The 15,788-nt window shown below is 35.9% G+C and overlaps 1 protein-coding gene and 1 pseudogene across 1 annotated transcript; one reads left to right on the plus strand and one right to left on the minus strand.

Moving 5' to 3' along the window:
* Positions 1 to 10,500: 10,500 nt before the first annotated feature.
* Positions 10,501 to 11,853, plus strand: LOC145766756 (uncharacterized). Its single transcript, XM_082578462.1, has one exon. It carries the CDS (start codon positions 10,501 to 10,503, stop codon positions 11,851 to 11,853), a length of 1,353 nt encoding a protein of 450 aa, XP_082434588.1.
* Positions 11,854 to 13,168: 1,315 nt separating this feature from the next.
* On the minus strand, positions 13,169 to 15,768 carry LOC145766757 (uncharacterized; annotated as a pseudogene).
* Between the last annotated feature and the right edge of the window lie 20 nt (positions 15,769 to 15,788).

Raw genomic sequence — 15,788 nt, forward strand, 5'->3', positions numbered from 1 at the left:
ACGGATACTCATTCATATGAACTTTGTACATATGTTTTTTTATTTCAATGTTATGTATGTCTTTTAGTTTCAAGATGTTCATTTTGAAAAATAAAAAATTAGTGTGAGCATAGTAATTTTGTTTCGTAATTATTCTTATAACCTTTTTTTGTAATTTTATTAATGGATCCAGTGCACTGTCACAGGCCTTTCCCCAGCTTGAAATACAATATTGCAAATGACAGTAAATCAAAGCGTGATACACATCTTTTAAAGTGTCTGTGTTGACATAATTTCTGAGTTTAAGCAACGCCCATGAACCTTTTGCTACTTTTCCGCAAATTTTATCTATGTGATATTTCCATGTTAATTTGTTATCTATGTAAACGCCAAGGTATTTTATTTGATCTTTTTGTTGAATGCTTGTGTTACCAATGTTAATGTTAAAATTTTTTATGTGTTTTTTATTTGTTATTAGCATGTATTCAGTTTTTGAGAAATTTAATGATAATCTATTAAGCTTCAACCAGTTGTAAACTTTTAGCACTTCGGCATTCACATTGTTCTGCAAATTTATTTCACATTTGTCGCTCATCGTAAGATTGGTGTCGTCAGCAAATAGTTTAACATTCATGTTTGTTGAATTTGGTAAGTCATTTATATACAGTAAGAAAAGAAGGGGTCCCAATGTCGATCCTTGGGGCACACCGCAGGTAACCTGTCTTGAGTTTGAAGAGATTCCATTGACGACCGTGTGCTGTAGACGATTGCTGATATAGCTTTTTAACAATTGTATTGGAAGGCCCCGAAAACCGTATGTTTGCAGTTTCTGTATGAGAATAGTGTGATCAACTGTGTCGAAGGCTTTAGCTAAATCAAGAAATACAGAGCAAGTTGTATCTTTATTATCTAGGTTAGTTAAGATGTTATCACAAACGTTTGACACAGCTAACGAAGTGGAATATTGTGGTCTAAATCCATACTGATGTGGTGTGATCAGGTCTTTTTTTGTTAGATAATTGTACATTTGTTCATACAGGCATTTTTCGAATATTTTGGTGAAGGGGGACAATAGTGATATGGGCCTATAGTTGGAACAATTTTTCCTGGAGCCACTTTTGAAGATTGGGGTAACTTGAGCGACCTTTAGTACATCAGGATATACACCTTTATCGATACACTCATTGAATAACTCAACTCATCTCATCGATACACTCAACATCATACATCTCATCGATACACTCAACTGTTGGAATGTTCTAGTGATTTTCGCAGCATGTGATCTATATCTAACCAATTCTGATTCAGCACAACGGTCAATAAGTTCAAGAAAGTTCCAAAGCTCCAGAAAGTTCTAAGTGGTAAACATCATTGATAAGGAAAACGCTCTGTTACATATAATTCCGTACAACCTCGTAGTAAAAAAAATGGCAGTGTTGCACAGTACGATTGCAGATGCAGTGAAATGAGCTGGCTGAGCGCATTTTCTAGAAATTTTTTTTCCAATTCCCCCAAAACGCCCATCAAAAAATTCCGGACATTTGAGCATTTTTTTAAATTCCTCCCGGACGCAAAATTTAACACTAAATTCCGGACATGTCCGGAATTTTCCGGACGGTATGGCAACCCTACCGTAGTTGTAATATACGCTAGGCCTATATATTCTTGAACTCAGTCAATGGCTGTTTTGGTATTTGGGCACTTTCATTAAAATTGCACACATTTTTACCCCTTAAAATGGCTCTGTACGGATATAGGCTAGCTGTAGGCAGTGATGGGCATTATCGGCGATAATTATCGGCGATAAATTTTTATCGCTTATCGTTATCGCTCAATTATTTTTTCAGTTATCGTTTATCGTTATCGCCAAAGGCAATATTTGATTATCGCCGATAATTAATCGCCGATAAATTTTATTTCGGATCAACGCACAAGTGGAAAGACCATGAAAATTAATATTTTTACTAGCCACCTAGTTAATGAAACTAAAATTAAAACCAGTTCTTCTTCAGTGCCTGAAGTGTGTATGCACAGGTCGTTGTCAGGGGAGGGGGAACGCCCCCTGCAGCAACGGCCCTGACAACACAATAATTTTTAGAGTTGCAAATTGCAATGAAATGCATGCAACAAGTCTCTTGTTGTTTTGCTGCAATCGACAATCGCGAGTGAATTTTACAATTAAAATGTAAGCGCACAGGGGGTACAGATTCCTTTGAAGCGAAGCGACAGAAATTGGCAAGTGGTTTGTGAAAGTGTCGCAATACGAGGCCGCTTTTACATCGGAAACATGGTCTTTCGCGCCACCTCACGATCAACTATTTTATTGTTGTGTTTTCTTTTTTTGTTGGAAGTGTTAGTTTTTAGTAATTGTGGTAAAAAAATAAAATCTCTCTCGTCAAAAACATGAAACTTACTGTTTTAAGTGCATTAAATCTTTAGATGAGTAGATTAACTAAAATTGCAAGAACTTGTCTTGAGACGTGCGTTTACGTCACAAACTCAGTTTAAAAGACAAAATTCACACACAATAACAACACAAGATTGGTTATAGACTGTAAGATCGATTTTTTTCTAGCTTGACGATATAACTTTAATCCAAAAATAATAACCAAATGCATAAGTGCCATTTAACTTAAAAAGTTAAACCATTTGTGCCGAAAGAGAAAGTACTTAAAAAAAATTTCGGAAAATTTAAATATTGCATAATTATGACCTAAAAAACATAACACAATTAATTTTTTCCTAATTGTGTTTGTACTTTTTGAGAAAAAAGCCTTCCTATATATAAGACGCTAGGCAAATCCGTTATCAAATTTCACAAGCCTGATGGATTTCACAGTGTATGCACATTTTTACTACCAATAACGCTTAAGATTACTGATAAATTTTCAAGCATTTTGCGTTTTTTGGAATTTTTTCAATTATTGCTGACTTTGCTGTAAACAGCCCTGCAGAAAGCAAAATACAAAGTTTGGAATTTTTTATGGTATTTTCATTTGATTAAATTATTTTGCCTACTGCAGCGGCAGTGTAACTCAATTGATAAAAGCATCCAACTGGTATCTAAAGGTATAATTAAAAGCAAGGCGGTTACCTCAGTGGTTTGATTCTGGATCAAGAGGTTGAAGATTCGATATTTACTGCCGCTGTTGCGATTCTATTTATGCATAACTTACAAAAAGGTTTGTCCCTTTACAGTATATTATGTTCGATTTTTCGTCATGTTGATGAAAACAGTTCGTGCTGCATGGGATGGGGCAGCGCTAATCAAGAAAAAAAAAATTATCGTTATCGGACATTATCGGCGATAATTCATCGTTTATCGTTATCGCTTAACTTTTTTTTGATTTATCGTTTATCGTTATCGCTTTAGGCATTTTTCGTTTATCGATTATCGTTATCGCTTAACTGAAAAATGAGTTATCGCGCCCAACACTGGCTGTAGGCCTATGCTATAATATGAAGTACCGTACATCAGTATACGCTAACTAAAGGGCTAGCTTTTTAGTAGTCGAGAAAGTTATTTATAAACAAAAGTATACATATGTTAAATTTTAGTAGCAATCCAAGGTTTTAATCTGATCTTTCATTTAGGTTTTATTGTGATAAATTCAGTGCTTTAATAATCTATATTTGTGAAATGGGGTTTGTGTGTTGTGTAACAAGCTGTAAAAGTGGGTACAAGTCTTGCAAGACTGTAGTGAAAGTACCAATGTTTTGATTTCCGAAAGATGAAGAAATGAAAAAAAGATGCTGCTTGTTTCATAAATTTAATTGCAATGTGTGGAAAATCATGTCTGTTACAACACCTACAAAAGGTAAGAATAAGATCAAAAGAATGGCTTTAGTTTGGTTGTTAAATTTATTTAATTAGGTTGAAATTGTGTAGAGTACCAACAGTAGCCTACTTATTACGGCCCAGCAAATAAGTTATTTTTCTCATTTATTCACCGTCTTCTGACTTTGATTCGAGGCAAAAAAGGTTCGTTCTGGCGAGGATAGTAGGTCTAAATTGTATGTTGTGTACCAATGGGTGTACACTGTACAGTAGAACACTATTCAGAAATTACTAATGTGCACTGCATTTTTTCAGCTTTTCGAAAAAGAGATGAGATGTGTTCTCCAATTGAAGCTGATGGAATCAAACAACAACCAAGTTTGACCTTCTTGGGAAAAGCTAGGGATCTATTTATACTTTGGAAAAAAAGAAACCTTTCTGGGCTCACTTCACAGACATTTACTGCATGCATTTAGAGTTTTAGACCATGGGTGCGGTTCCGGAGTTGGCGCAACATTGATAACCAACCATCATTTCACCTATGTTCTCACTGGAAAGTTTTTGTCCAGTTCAATGGAAGGACGGTTTGGGTGGTATCAGCAAGCCAATGGTGGTAATTTTTTCATGTTTGTAAAACATGTTTGTTTGTAAGATGTTATTGGTAAAAAATGTTGATGGGCCGAGTCTCCTTGAGTTGGTACCACATTATCGTGCACATCTTTTTGAAATAGCTGACCGTGGTGGTTTATCCGCTCCCACAGAATACTGCTTTGCAGTGACAGCGCTGGCTGTTCAATATTACACTGCTATATTGTGTGATGATTTGGCTAAGTCGAAACTGTTTAGTTTGTTGAATTAGCGTTTTATTTTTACTTCTTCAATCTTGAATGTCGAAGAGTCTCGTGGTATTGGCGATTTAGTTCAGCAAAAGTGTGATAATGGACATTCTGACGTTAACTTAATTGTGTGCACTGCATTTAACTGTTTCGCTAAAAATGAACTGAAACGATTTAATGCTCCTTAGATTGCACCTTCCACAATGGTGACTAGTCGAAAGGTTCAAAAACTTACTTTAAAAAGCACACACAAAAGTTAGTTATGTTTTGTTTACACGTTTTTATTGCTACTTTCTTTTTATTTGTTATACCCCACAGCCAATAGAGTTGCTACTCTCATAACCACCTGAACAGTTTTTTCAAGCTTGCTTGGTATTGTACTGTAATGTTTATTATAATTATGCTTACTTCACATTTATTTACAACCAAAAGTGAGTATTGGTGAAGTATTACGAAACATAGTGTAATCTAAATGGCGATATAAAGTAGACATTTACACTGTAGAATATTTGACTTGGGTAAATTTGATAAAGGTGTTGGAAGCATTAATTACGTTGTTCAAATTGCTTGTATCATCAATCTTATCATTTACTTGCTTCGTTGATTGTCACTATTGCATGGTATTGTGCTCTGTCATGTTACACCATCTGATGTATCTTCTTGAAGAAGTCAATTATATTGATTGATGAAACGTACAAAAATAGATATTATCGTTTTCATTACTGTGTAGCTGTTAATAATGTTAGGTAACATGCGTATTGCGTAATTATAGTGTGTCAATGACAGTAGTCTATGTACGACTTGTACGTGCTTCAGTGCATTCAATGTTGTGCTGGACTAGTGCGCGTATATATTAACACCGTATAATAATGAATACCGTATAATATAATGTTTACAAACCTGCAATAAATTTATATTTTCAACTACAATAGTCATGTATGTTTTTTGCGCATTAAAATGCAGTGGAACGGTTACGAGCAACCTATTTGTGCAAAAATAGTTGTTTTTCTACAATCGCCCTTCTCCCAACAACGCCTGAAATCGCCTTCGCGTCCCGATACTCACTATGTCCCCGGTTAGATCGAAAAATTAACAGTTCCTGCTTATCATTCAAAGAACCTAGAGCCACAGAAAGTTCCCCAATTTGAGTCAAAATATCCCTTCTAAGATGCCGAGCCTCTAGAACTGACTTAGCCTCATCGTTACTGGGTCCCTCCCCAGAATGGCCTGCCCCACCGCAAAGAACATTATCAGGCTTAAACTCAGTCGAGTCGACGGCGGTCGAGTCCCTGTCGCCACCGAGTGTAGACATATTAAATGTTGGGGCTAAATTTAACAATTAAAAAATTAAGTTACACAAACACACAAAATTATTACAGTAGTTATAAAAAACTTAACTGCAGAGACCGTAAAAATACAAAAAGAATTTAAATGAACAATACCGTAGCTGTAGGCCTGTAGGGGTATATATATGAAGTCCTAAAGTTCCACAAAACTTGCTTGGATTCGTCCACTTGAATCTTCAAGCACAGATCGATTGTCTTTAATCTTTTTTCTTGCCCATGAAAGTTAATGTTGTTTTTTCTTCAGAACCAACAAAGAAATGCCTTTAATTTTCAACCTTAAGTTCTTCAGTACCAACTGAGAAGAAAATTCTTTAATTTTCTTTTGCTTTAAGTTCTTCTGCACCAACTGAGAAGAAAACGGCTTTAATCTTTTGCTTCTGTAGACTACCAACTCGATCGCAACAAATCGTCTTTATTATTTATGCTTTTGTAGACTACCAACCAGCAGCAAATCGTCTTTATTATTTCTTTGCTTCTGCAGCCTACCAACCAACAGCAACGTCTTTATTATTTATGTGCTTCTAAGTTCCAACTGACAACAACGTCTTTATTATTTATGGTCACAGCGGTAAACCATAATCTCTTCGTGGGAAAATTGTAACATAAGATTCTCGGATCCGTTCGTCTGTATGTAATGACCGAAAGAAACACTCCTTTGAAAACGTCTATTCAAAATTGTATTTCTGTAAAATTAGCCACCTGGCTGTCGAAATTGAGACGCAACACTGTACACCACTAAAAACTTGTCACTACGATACAAACTACTTAGATAAAGACGGAATTTTCGTCCAGCTGGCAAGCACTAAGCAAACAGTTAAATATGCTACCAACTTTCAAGCAACCATTTTACGAATGACTATAATAGATTGCAATATCTCAAACTCACGTACGCAGTTACTGTGACATCATAGTGAAACATTGTGAAGTAATTCACAACAGGCGTAATACAAGTCTTACGAACGATGGTGCAATCTTGGCTCATTTTTAGGAAAAATTCCATGACGTAATACGCTAAGATTCAGTAGACCTGAACGGTTGTATATGACGTTTGATTTGGTGAACCATTGTCGGAAACAAGTTTTATTTTTTCTCTATTAATTTTTAACAGCGGAAATAAAGTTATAATTTGAATAAAACCACAGGAATTCACTTGAGTATCGCAGCAGCATATGACTTTTTTTTCTATCATTTTTACTGAACATCAACTTGTTATGTTTCAACGTAATTTGCCGATGCTTGATATTTGTCACATTAAGAACAGGGAAGCAGCTGACTCGATGTCTGATATAGTTTTTTGCTACTTCGTGTTTATTGTGGTATCTAGATTGCTATGGTAGCCTACTACTTTATTCTAGGGATGGTACATTACGGGACGCGCAACTCCGTTGTTCCTTCAATATTAGGAGGGTCAATTGCCAATTTGACATTTTTTTACGTTTTACTGCAGGCTTGCTTTCAACTAAAAACCTTAACTTACTTCAAAACCAGCTGAACTCTTCTTATATAACCCATAAAAAGTAAAATATTTTGTAAATTAGAAAAAAACGTAACCCTTCTAGTGTTGCGGATAAGATAAAAGCGGATGAAGTTTCGCATCCCTATGATCTAAAAGCCCTACTTTATTCGTAGGCCATTGTGTATAATTGTACCGTACTATTCTCACAACAGACGAAATCGAAGTTTTCTTTCTCTATTTTATTTTTGTGTTAAAGCTATGTTTATGTGCTAACCTTTCCCACTGCTAAATAACCGATCAGAGTTTCAGCTATTTTTTTTAAATTTTTGTAGAGATTTCCTTTCGGCTGTTCGGCAATCTACCCTGTTAGGGCCAAGGATGCCAGAGCTTGGTTTTTCCACCTAGATCTGGGTTTTTTTGACCACATCTGGGTTTTAAGTTTTTTTATTTCAAGTTTAGGTAAATCTAGGTTTTTTTGGTTTTAACTTTGTGCAGAGCTTGCACGGTGTATTAAGGCACTGGGATCTTCGATAAATGGTCCACACTGCAACACAAAAATGATAAGGTACTGGTAATCAGGCCTCGAAATTCGTTTTTGTTGACGGCGGACAAACGTGTCCGGTCTGAGCAGCTATCTCGGCGGACAAATTAAGTAACACGGCGGACACACCAGTTTTAGCGTCGATCGTCACGCTTAATCACTTTATCTTGATAATTCTTCGCCATTTGAGAACTATAGCTACGGTTGAGAAGTCTTTTTAAAATTTCAGCGAAGTCACTTTGAAAGGCTTTCATCAGACCAACGACGTGCGCTTGAAGAGTCAAAGCGCCGCGTAGCTGCTTAATACGCCACATAACTAATTAACTTCCACCGAACGAGGTCGTGTGGCTTCTTGCGTCACAATGCTCTGGACACGAGTTGAAAAACTTCTACACTAACGCTACTATTTTCTGTTGTGCAAAGTTTCACTAGGCTTTTTTCTTTAGGTTTATTTTTGCGAGTCATATGAGCGAAAGTGAATTTTCCCTGGGCCTTTTCTTTCTTACTGTAATACCAAAACTAAACAAATTTTGCTGCATCTTGCTGTAATAGCCTACTCGTATAATCTAATTTTGTAACCAACCTTGCCTTATCAATATTACTCGGAGATCAAGGCCAGACATTGTAACGTAAAACTTGAACTAAGTTGCGCGTGATTAGTGTGAAAGTACTGGTACTCCCATCGGTTCTTAGCGAATAATTCACCTTTGTTACGCTGATTCAATGTCACCAATCGTTGAAGCAACGTAAAAATCGAAAGTTTTCCTGCTTGAATGAAAGCTAAAGGATACAGTATTAACATTTTCTAGATGCGCGCTAGAGTGCGCGGGAAATTATATATTCGCAACAATTGTTCGTGCTATGCAATGACGATTTCTACCGCTATTTCTCGGCGGACAAATATGACCGATCTAGATGGTACTTCCCGCGGACATCACATGCTGTGACGGCGGACATGACCGCCGTGTCCGCCGTGAATTTCGAGGCCTGGGTAATGTTTTTTGCATCAGCTACTGCAGTCAGTGAGGTAAAGGATGCTGAAGAAATGATATAACTTTATGAAAATGTGGATGACTAGAAATTGGAGTAGTACAACTATTTGTGTTACTGAACATTTATTTATTGTGAATTTGAGTTATTCTTTTCAACATTATGTTCAAATGAAAAAGGCTAAGCAGGGTTTATTGCTAAGAACCAAGTTATCGTAGTTGTACACCAAACTGTAAGCAGTAAGCAGGCATGATGATTCTCCTCAGCCGCAGTCTACAACTCACACAGCAAAAATTTTAGTTCAAAAGTCTAAATTAACCTTAATGGCTAGCCTATACACTCATACATGTATTATACCAGTACATCTAGTCAGTTTTAGAAATTTTGGTTAAACACACACTGAACCTTGCTAGCTAGACGCTTTAACATAAAAATAATTTTGAACCAAAATCTTTGGTGTGAGCCCATATAGGCCTACCAAGCTCTTGTTTTTGTATATAGTTATTAGTTATATTACATATATAATATATATATATTAACTACTATAGGCTACCAACATAAGCATGTTGTATATTGTATAATTATATATACGTGTTACTATTTGTAGCTTTCTGAGGCTTCTGTGTAATGATTTAAAATAGTGCTGAAAGCACACGCAGGTTTTTTTTAACCGCTTTACTACATATTTTCTGGACCTGGGTTTTTTTGCCTCATCTGGGTTTTTTTTAGCACACAATCTAAGTTTATTGGAAATTTGTTGCTGGCATCCCTGGTTAGGGCCTGTTTCATTTTTGAGTTATGCTAGTTCTGAGTGTTGCCTTGGCTTAGCCTCCGTAGCCTATATTGTCTAAGCCTAAATTTTTAAACATGATGAACCATTGCAGCCTCCGCAAATCATCAATTACCCTATCAATATTACAGTTTGTATATAGCTAAACAAGTGGCAGGTAGGGTAGTTCTAGTTGCTAAAATTGCAAAAATTTGGGTATGTTGGTTGGGAGGGAAAAAACAAAATTTAAGAGGAAGAAACCCACCAGTACTAAGGCCAATTGTTATTAAATTTTTTATTTTGCAAAGTGGATATCACCTATGCCCATAAAAAAATGAGTAGCCTATTGTGCTGCTACCAAAAAGTTGCCTTTGTTAAATTTTTGACTCAGAATAATTTCACCAGCAATGCTATAAGATAAGTTACTAGAACTGTTAATATCCCAGCCATCCAGCCAAGTTTGCCTTTTTTACATCATTAATATGTTACCGAGTGTTAAAACAATGTAAAAACGGCAACTTTTTCTGGTGGGTTTGTTCTATCAACAACAAATAGTTGTTTACACAATAGGTAATTTAGTATTTTGTACCAGTCCATTCTATCTTAGCCCAATACGGTACATGGATAAATTTGCTCTGTAAAGATATTATTAAGAGTGTAAAGATATCCCTGGCCCAGTGAAATAATTTTGTCAAACGAACAGGTTATTTTGTTAGAGATATTATAATATATTTATAGTGTTTTTTTTTTCTTTTTGTGATTGTCAATCATTTGGATTTAGTTATTTATAGCATTCTTAAAAATCATGACAGACCTGGACTTGCAAAGCATTAAACTTAATATAACAAGAAAATTTGGATCATTTCATTCTTCTAATATTGAAGAGCAACTTAAAGCATCTGAAGAAAGTGACTATGTACCACCTGACTTCCCAGTTCCTCTGCCTGACTTCAGCTCATACAGTTCAGCAACAAAGATAGAATTTGGAAACGTCCTAAAGCAACGCCATTTTTATGTGGATCCAAATTTTACTTTTCTCAATCATGGTGCGTTTGGTTGTGCTTTGAAAGAAGCTTTGCAAACACTACAATTACTGCAAAATTATGTAGAAATTCAACCCGTTCGATTTATTGACAGAGAGCTTTTTCCTTTGATTGTTCGGTCCCAAAACAAATTAGCTAGTTTTATTTGTTGTAAACCAACTGAAATAGCATTTGTTGAAAATGCAACAATGGGAACCAATGTTGTACTGAACAGCATGAAATTCAAGGAAACTGATACCATTTATCATCTGAATACCATTTATGGAGCTGTGAAAAAGTCGATTGGACAAATACACGACAATTGTGGCGTGCAACTTCACCAGGAAGTTCTCAAATTTCCAATTACCAATGAAAATGATATTTTAAATTTGGTTGAACAAACTTTAAAACCAGGTACTCGATTGGCTTTGTTTGATCATATCCCAAGCAATATGCCCATTATAATGCCCATTAAAAAGCTTGTAAAACTTTGTCATTCAAAAGGAGTTCCCGTTCTAGTTGATGGTGCTCATGCTCTTGGGTCCATTGAACTTAATCTTCCTGACCTTGGAGCAGACTATTATGTCACCAATGCTCATAAATGGTTTTGTTCACCTAAAGGCTGTGCTATTTTGTATGTGAAACCTGACTTGCAACCTGAAATAACAGCTTTAACAGTCTCCCATGGTCATGGATACGGATTTCAGTCAGAACTAACATATTGTGCATTAAAAGATTACAGTCCTTATTTGGCCGTGGAATGTTGCGTGGATTTTTGGAACAGCATTGGTGCTGATGTTATTAGGTCTGGCATAAAAGAGTTACTCAACAAAGCTATTGAATTACTTCAAACGAAATGGAATGGTCAACTTATTGCTCCATTGGAAATGCATGCAACTATGGCATGTATTTCATTGCCTGCTGTGTTGTATGAAGGAAAAAATATAACATATGAGTGGGCAGAAATAATCCAAAACAAATTGTATCATGAGCATTCTATCGAAGTTCCTATTAAATGCATTGGTGGCAAGTTGTATGTTCGAATATCTTGTCATATTCATAATGAATTTAAAGACTACGAAAAGTTGGGTAATGCTGTGTTAACTATGTTAGATATATTTAATGGCCAGATGTAAACCATTCAATTGGTGTAATCACTTTAGCAGGTCTTTTTTATTGTTATTGTATATATAATATGTATTATTTAGACTACTGTGCTGGCATTTGCACATATCAAATCCATTGAGCACTTGTTATGTGCTACAACTTAATCAATCATGTTGCGTTTAATTCAATATCACTTGTACCTGTAGTGCTATTTTACTTGAAACTTACTTTTAGTTGAACTGCTGAAATCTTTTTGACAGTACTAAGCCGGTGTTGTTGAATTTAAGTGAAATTTTGATAAATGTTATCACGTTTTTATCTTCTTGACTTTTTGTTACCTTGGTACTTATTGTGTGACCTCAACAACCAGTGCAATTAATTCTAATAATAGACCCAAATACTCAATGCAAAACGCAAGGAAAATGTGATGTGAGACCATTTGGAAAGTATAGCTTTGAGAGAGAACTAATTTTACAATACCATAAACTGATGACTGGCAGTAACTTAATGGGATCGAATCCAATTTGAGAAGATATATAATGCTTAATTCTTTACCGTAAAATGCTTAGCAAGGTCACAAAGCACGTTCCTGTGCAACTGTCTATATATACGTAGCCTTAAAATACTAAATGCATAGATAAACTGGACCACACTATTCAGAGGAGTTAATTCCAACTAACAGCATAAATAACTTATTTTAATGCAATACTAAGGTTGAATGTAATGTTATTTTGGAAGACATTGCTTGTTTGTGAATTATTCTCACTCATCAAGATCATTTGATTTTACTATGTAGCCTAAAAAAATTACTGAATGCATGGATAAACTAGACTCAGGGAATATATATATATAATCAACTGATGTGAAGCAAGCCATTTTATGTTACTGATGTCTTTCATTAAAGGATTAAGAAAAAACTTTAACTGGTATTTCTGTCCACTGCTTGACAGTTTGCAAGTTGTTGTTTTTTTTAATTACGGCACACAGTACACACCTATGCGAATTGTTTGATTAAAAAGTGTTTTTATTCAATTTCTGAACAAAAAGCTGTTGTATTTGCAATATGGCAAAAAGGTGTTAAGAAAGCCATAAAAATTGTTTTATAGGTTTAATTATAAATTAGATATGTCATTTACACACTTTTGTATAAGCTCATACCCATAGGCGCCGACTTTTATTTTTGCACGGGGTGGCGGATAGCACAATATGGCAACCTAAAAACTTTCAAACTGCATGTTTTTGTTTGATTTTTACTAAGCGTGTTTCGTAGATGCAATTGTCTTTTCACGCTTGATTTTAGCTCGATAATTTACAAAGTAACTTTAAAACAAAGCACAGGAGGTATGTCGTGAATTTTATTGTTACGTTGCTGCTCTGACACTTAACATTTGGCAAAAGTATTTTTGCGAACAGCAGCTCTGTCAATCCAACTGTTAATCAACTGGTCAAGTTGTAACCGTGAAGCTTCAGCTTGATAAATATTTAAAATTAGGACGTGGTTCAATCGCTGTTGCGTCATAATGGTAGATCGCAAGTAGGATTTTATGCGCCTGAGTGCACTAAACGATCGCTCCGCCTCGCAGGTGGTGGAAGGCAACAATAAGTATATTTTCACAATACAGACCACGTTTGGAAGCATTAATGAAATTGTTTCATTGCTTGCAAATAGATCAAGCAGTTGCGACACAGTTGAAACAAAAATCTGTTTTTGCTGTTGAAAACTTTCCAGCTGTTGCAATTCCAGACGCAGAAGCGTTGGGTTTATGTCATCTTTATAGGCTATGTGGCAGCGACATTTTCAAAAGCAGCTCTGTTCTCTTCCGATGCTTGATCCTTGGCAAGCAGAATTGTTTCCATGTCATTGATCGTTTTCATGTCCTGCTGTGAATAACGTGACAAAAGTGAAGAAGAACACTGTTTAAATACGTCTAAATAAATGCTTTGGTAGTAAGCATCTACGGTAGAAAAAAACGGTTGCTGTTGCTGGTCATCGAAAGATCTTGCAGTACGTCTACCACGGCCACGCGGCAAAGATGGCAACTGCAAACCCATATCAACAGCTGATTTTTTACATGTGTCGAACAACGCAAATGCCTCACTTTCTGTTGCTGCATTTTAAGAAACTGTTGATGATACGGCTTCCAGTAATTCACGTACCTTTCCGACATTGATCCCACGTTTCTGAACAGCGATATGTACAGGGCTTAAAATAAGCAAAAGCTTTTGCAGGACACGCAAGGAAAAGTAAACGTCAAAATTCTCCATGGATCAAACATGGCTAGTGGCATTGTTTCGAGTGACAGCATCCATGCCATCTTCTTTCGATGCCGTGTCAAGCCAATCTAGTATGACCTCATACTGGTCAAAAAAAGCATTTACGGCTGGGAGCTGCATTACCCAGCGTGTGGTACAGAGAGGGCGCAATGAAGGCGAGGAAGAAGATTCATTTATCTTCATGAAATCATTAAATTTTGCCAGTCTTTTCGGAGATGCTTTTATAAAATTAACAACAGCACCTAACACTGATATTGCATGCAGTCCTTGTTTAGTGGATTTGAATTCAGGCGTTCGGTCACTTTCATGCTGGCTGAAATCCTGACTAGACGCAACAAAAAATGACTCAATGGAGGGCTGCAATTTTGAACGCTTTTGTAGGTGGCATCTTTAAGCTGAATAAAACTGGAATGTCGGCGAAAACTTTTACTGGACGACTTTTCGTATTTTTTTCTATGATGTAACAAGCAACTCCTATGTCAGACCAATAAATTCCCGCCTCAGACTTTTACAGGACGACTTTTCGTAATTTTTTCTATGATGTAACAAGCAACTCCTATGTCAGACCAATAAATTCCCGCTTCACAGTTTGTCACGCATTGACACGCAATATTACTGCATGAAGTAGATAACAAAGTAGAAATTAAAGCATGAAGTAGATGACAGTACAGAGTACACTCCAATTGAAATTGGAAAATAATTCAAAATGCAAAATCTTGAGTAATTGAAAAAGGTTGCTTTTATTATTGGGAATTGGCAGAGGGTGTAGCTTTCCTTGAATAGAATCATGTAAACGTGTAAATTTGCAGAACGTTAAAACTGCTACTTTACTAAGTGCACTTTTTAAATAAAACTCAAAAAGTTTCGAAAATTGCATTTTTTTTAATGAAATTTGAAAATAGATATTCATTTAGGGGGTGGAGCTATCAATCATCGAGATAATTTTATTTCCAAGTATTTTATAGCTGTCGTAATTTATAGCGATATTATGAGCAGTTTAAAATTTTTCAAAAAAGATTTTTGAGGGAGGCCCATGGAAAGATCATATTTTATTGATTAACAAATCCCATTGTAAACCTAATAAATGTAACAATGACTTATGACAAGTAACAAATAAAACGATCGCAACAACAAGGAAAAAAACTCGTAGCCACGTGTTGCGTAATCTTCACGTAGCTTGCTTGATGTTACGCGAGTATCATGCTTGTGACAAAAACAATCATTTTCTTCGCAATACTGTATTGGTTCATCTCTTGCTTTACGTTGACTTGAAGCGAAAACCAATGATCAAAAAAAGATTTAAACGTCCGTTCAAATTACATTTATTTGCAGTAAGTAATGTAACCTAAACGGAGTGGCTGCCACCCCGCCACAGCGGTTACGGGGTGGCGTGGCCACCCCGTAACCCCGTAAGTCGGCGCCAGTGCTCATACCTACGTGTCTATGCTATGATCTTTCAATGTCTAAGAAATATTTTTAGACAAGTTTAGGTCCATTTCACGTTCACACAGACAATCTCCTTTTTAGACAAATCAATTAATAACGATTTTTGAGATCGATCTGTGTCATTCTGTCAAAAAAGTTCACATTTTTAAACTTGGGCCATCCTATTTAAAAATGAATTACAGAAGCTGGCCCTTTTCTATTTGTAATTACAAATTTCCAGACATTGTTCCAAGTTGCAAAAAAT

Source organism: Aplidium turbinatum, chromosome 3, assembly GCF_918807975.1.
Source record: "Aplidium turbinatum chromosome 3, kaAplTurb1.1, whole genome shotgun sequence".
Taxonomy (NCBI): Eukaryota; Metazoa; Chordata; class Ascidiacea; order Aplousobranchia; family Polyclinidae; genus Aplidium; species Aplidium turbinatum.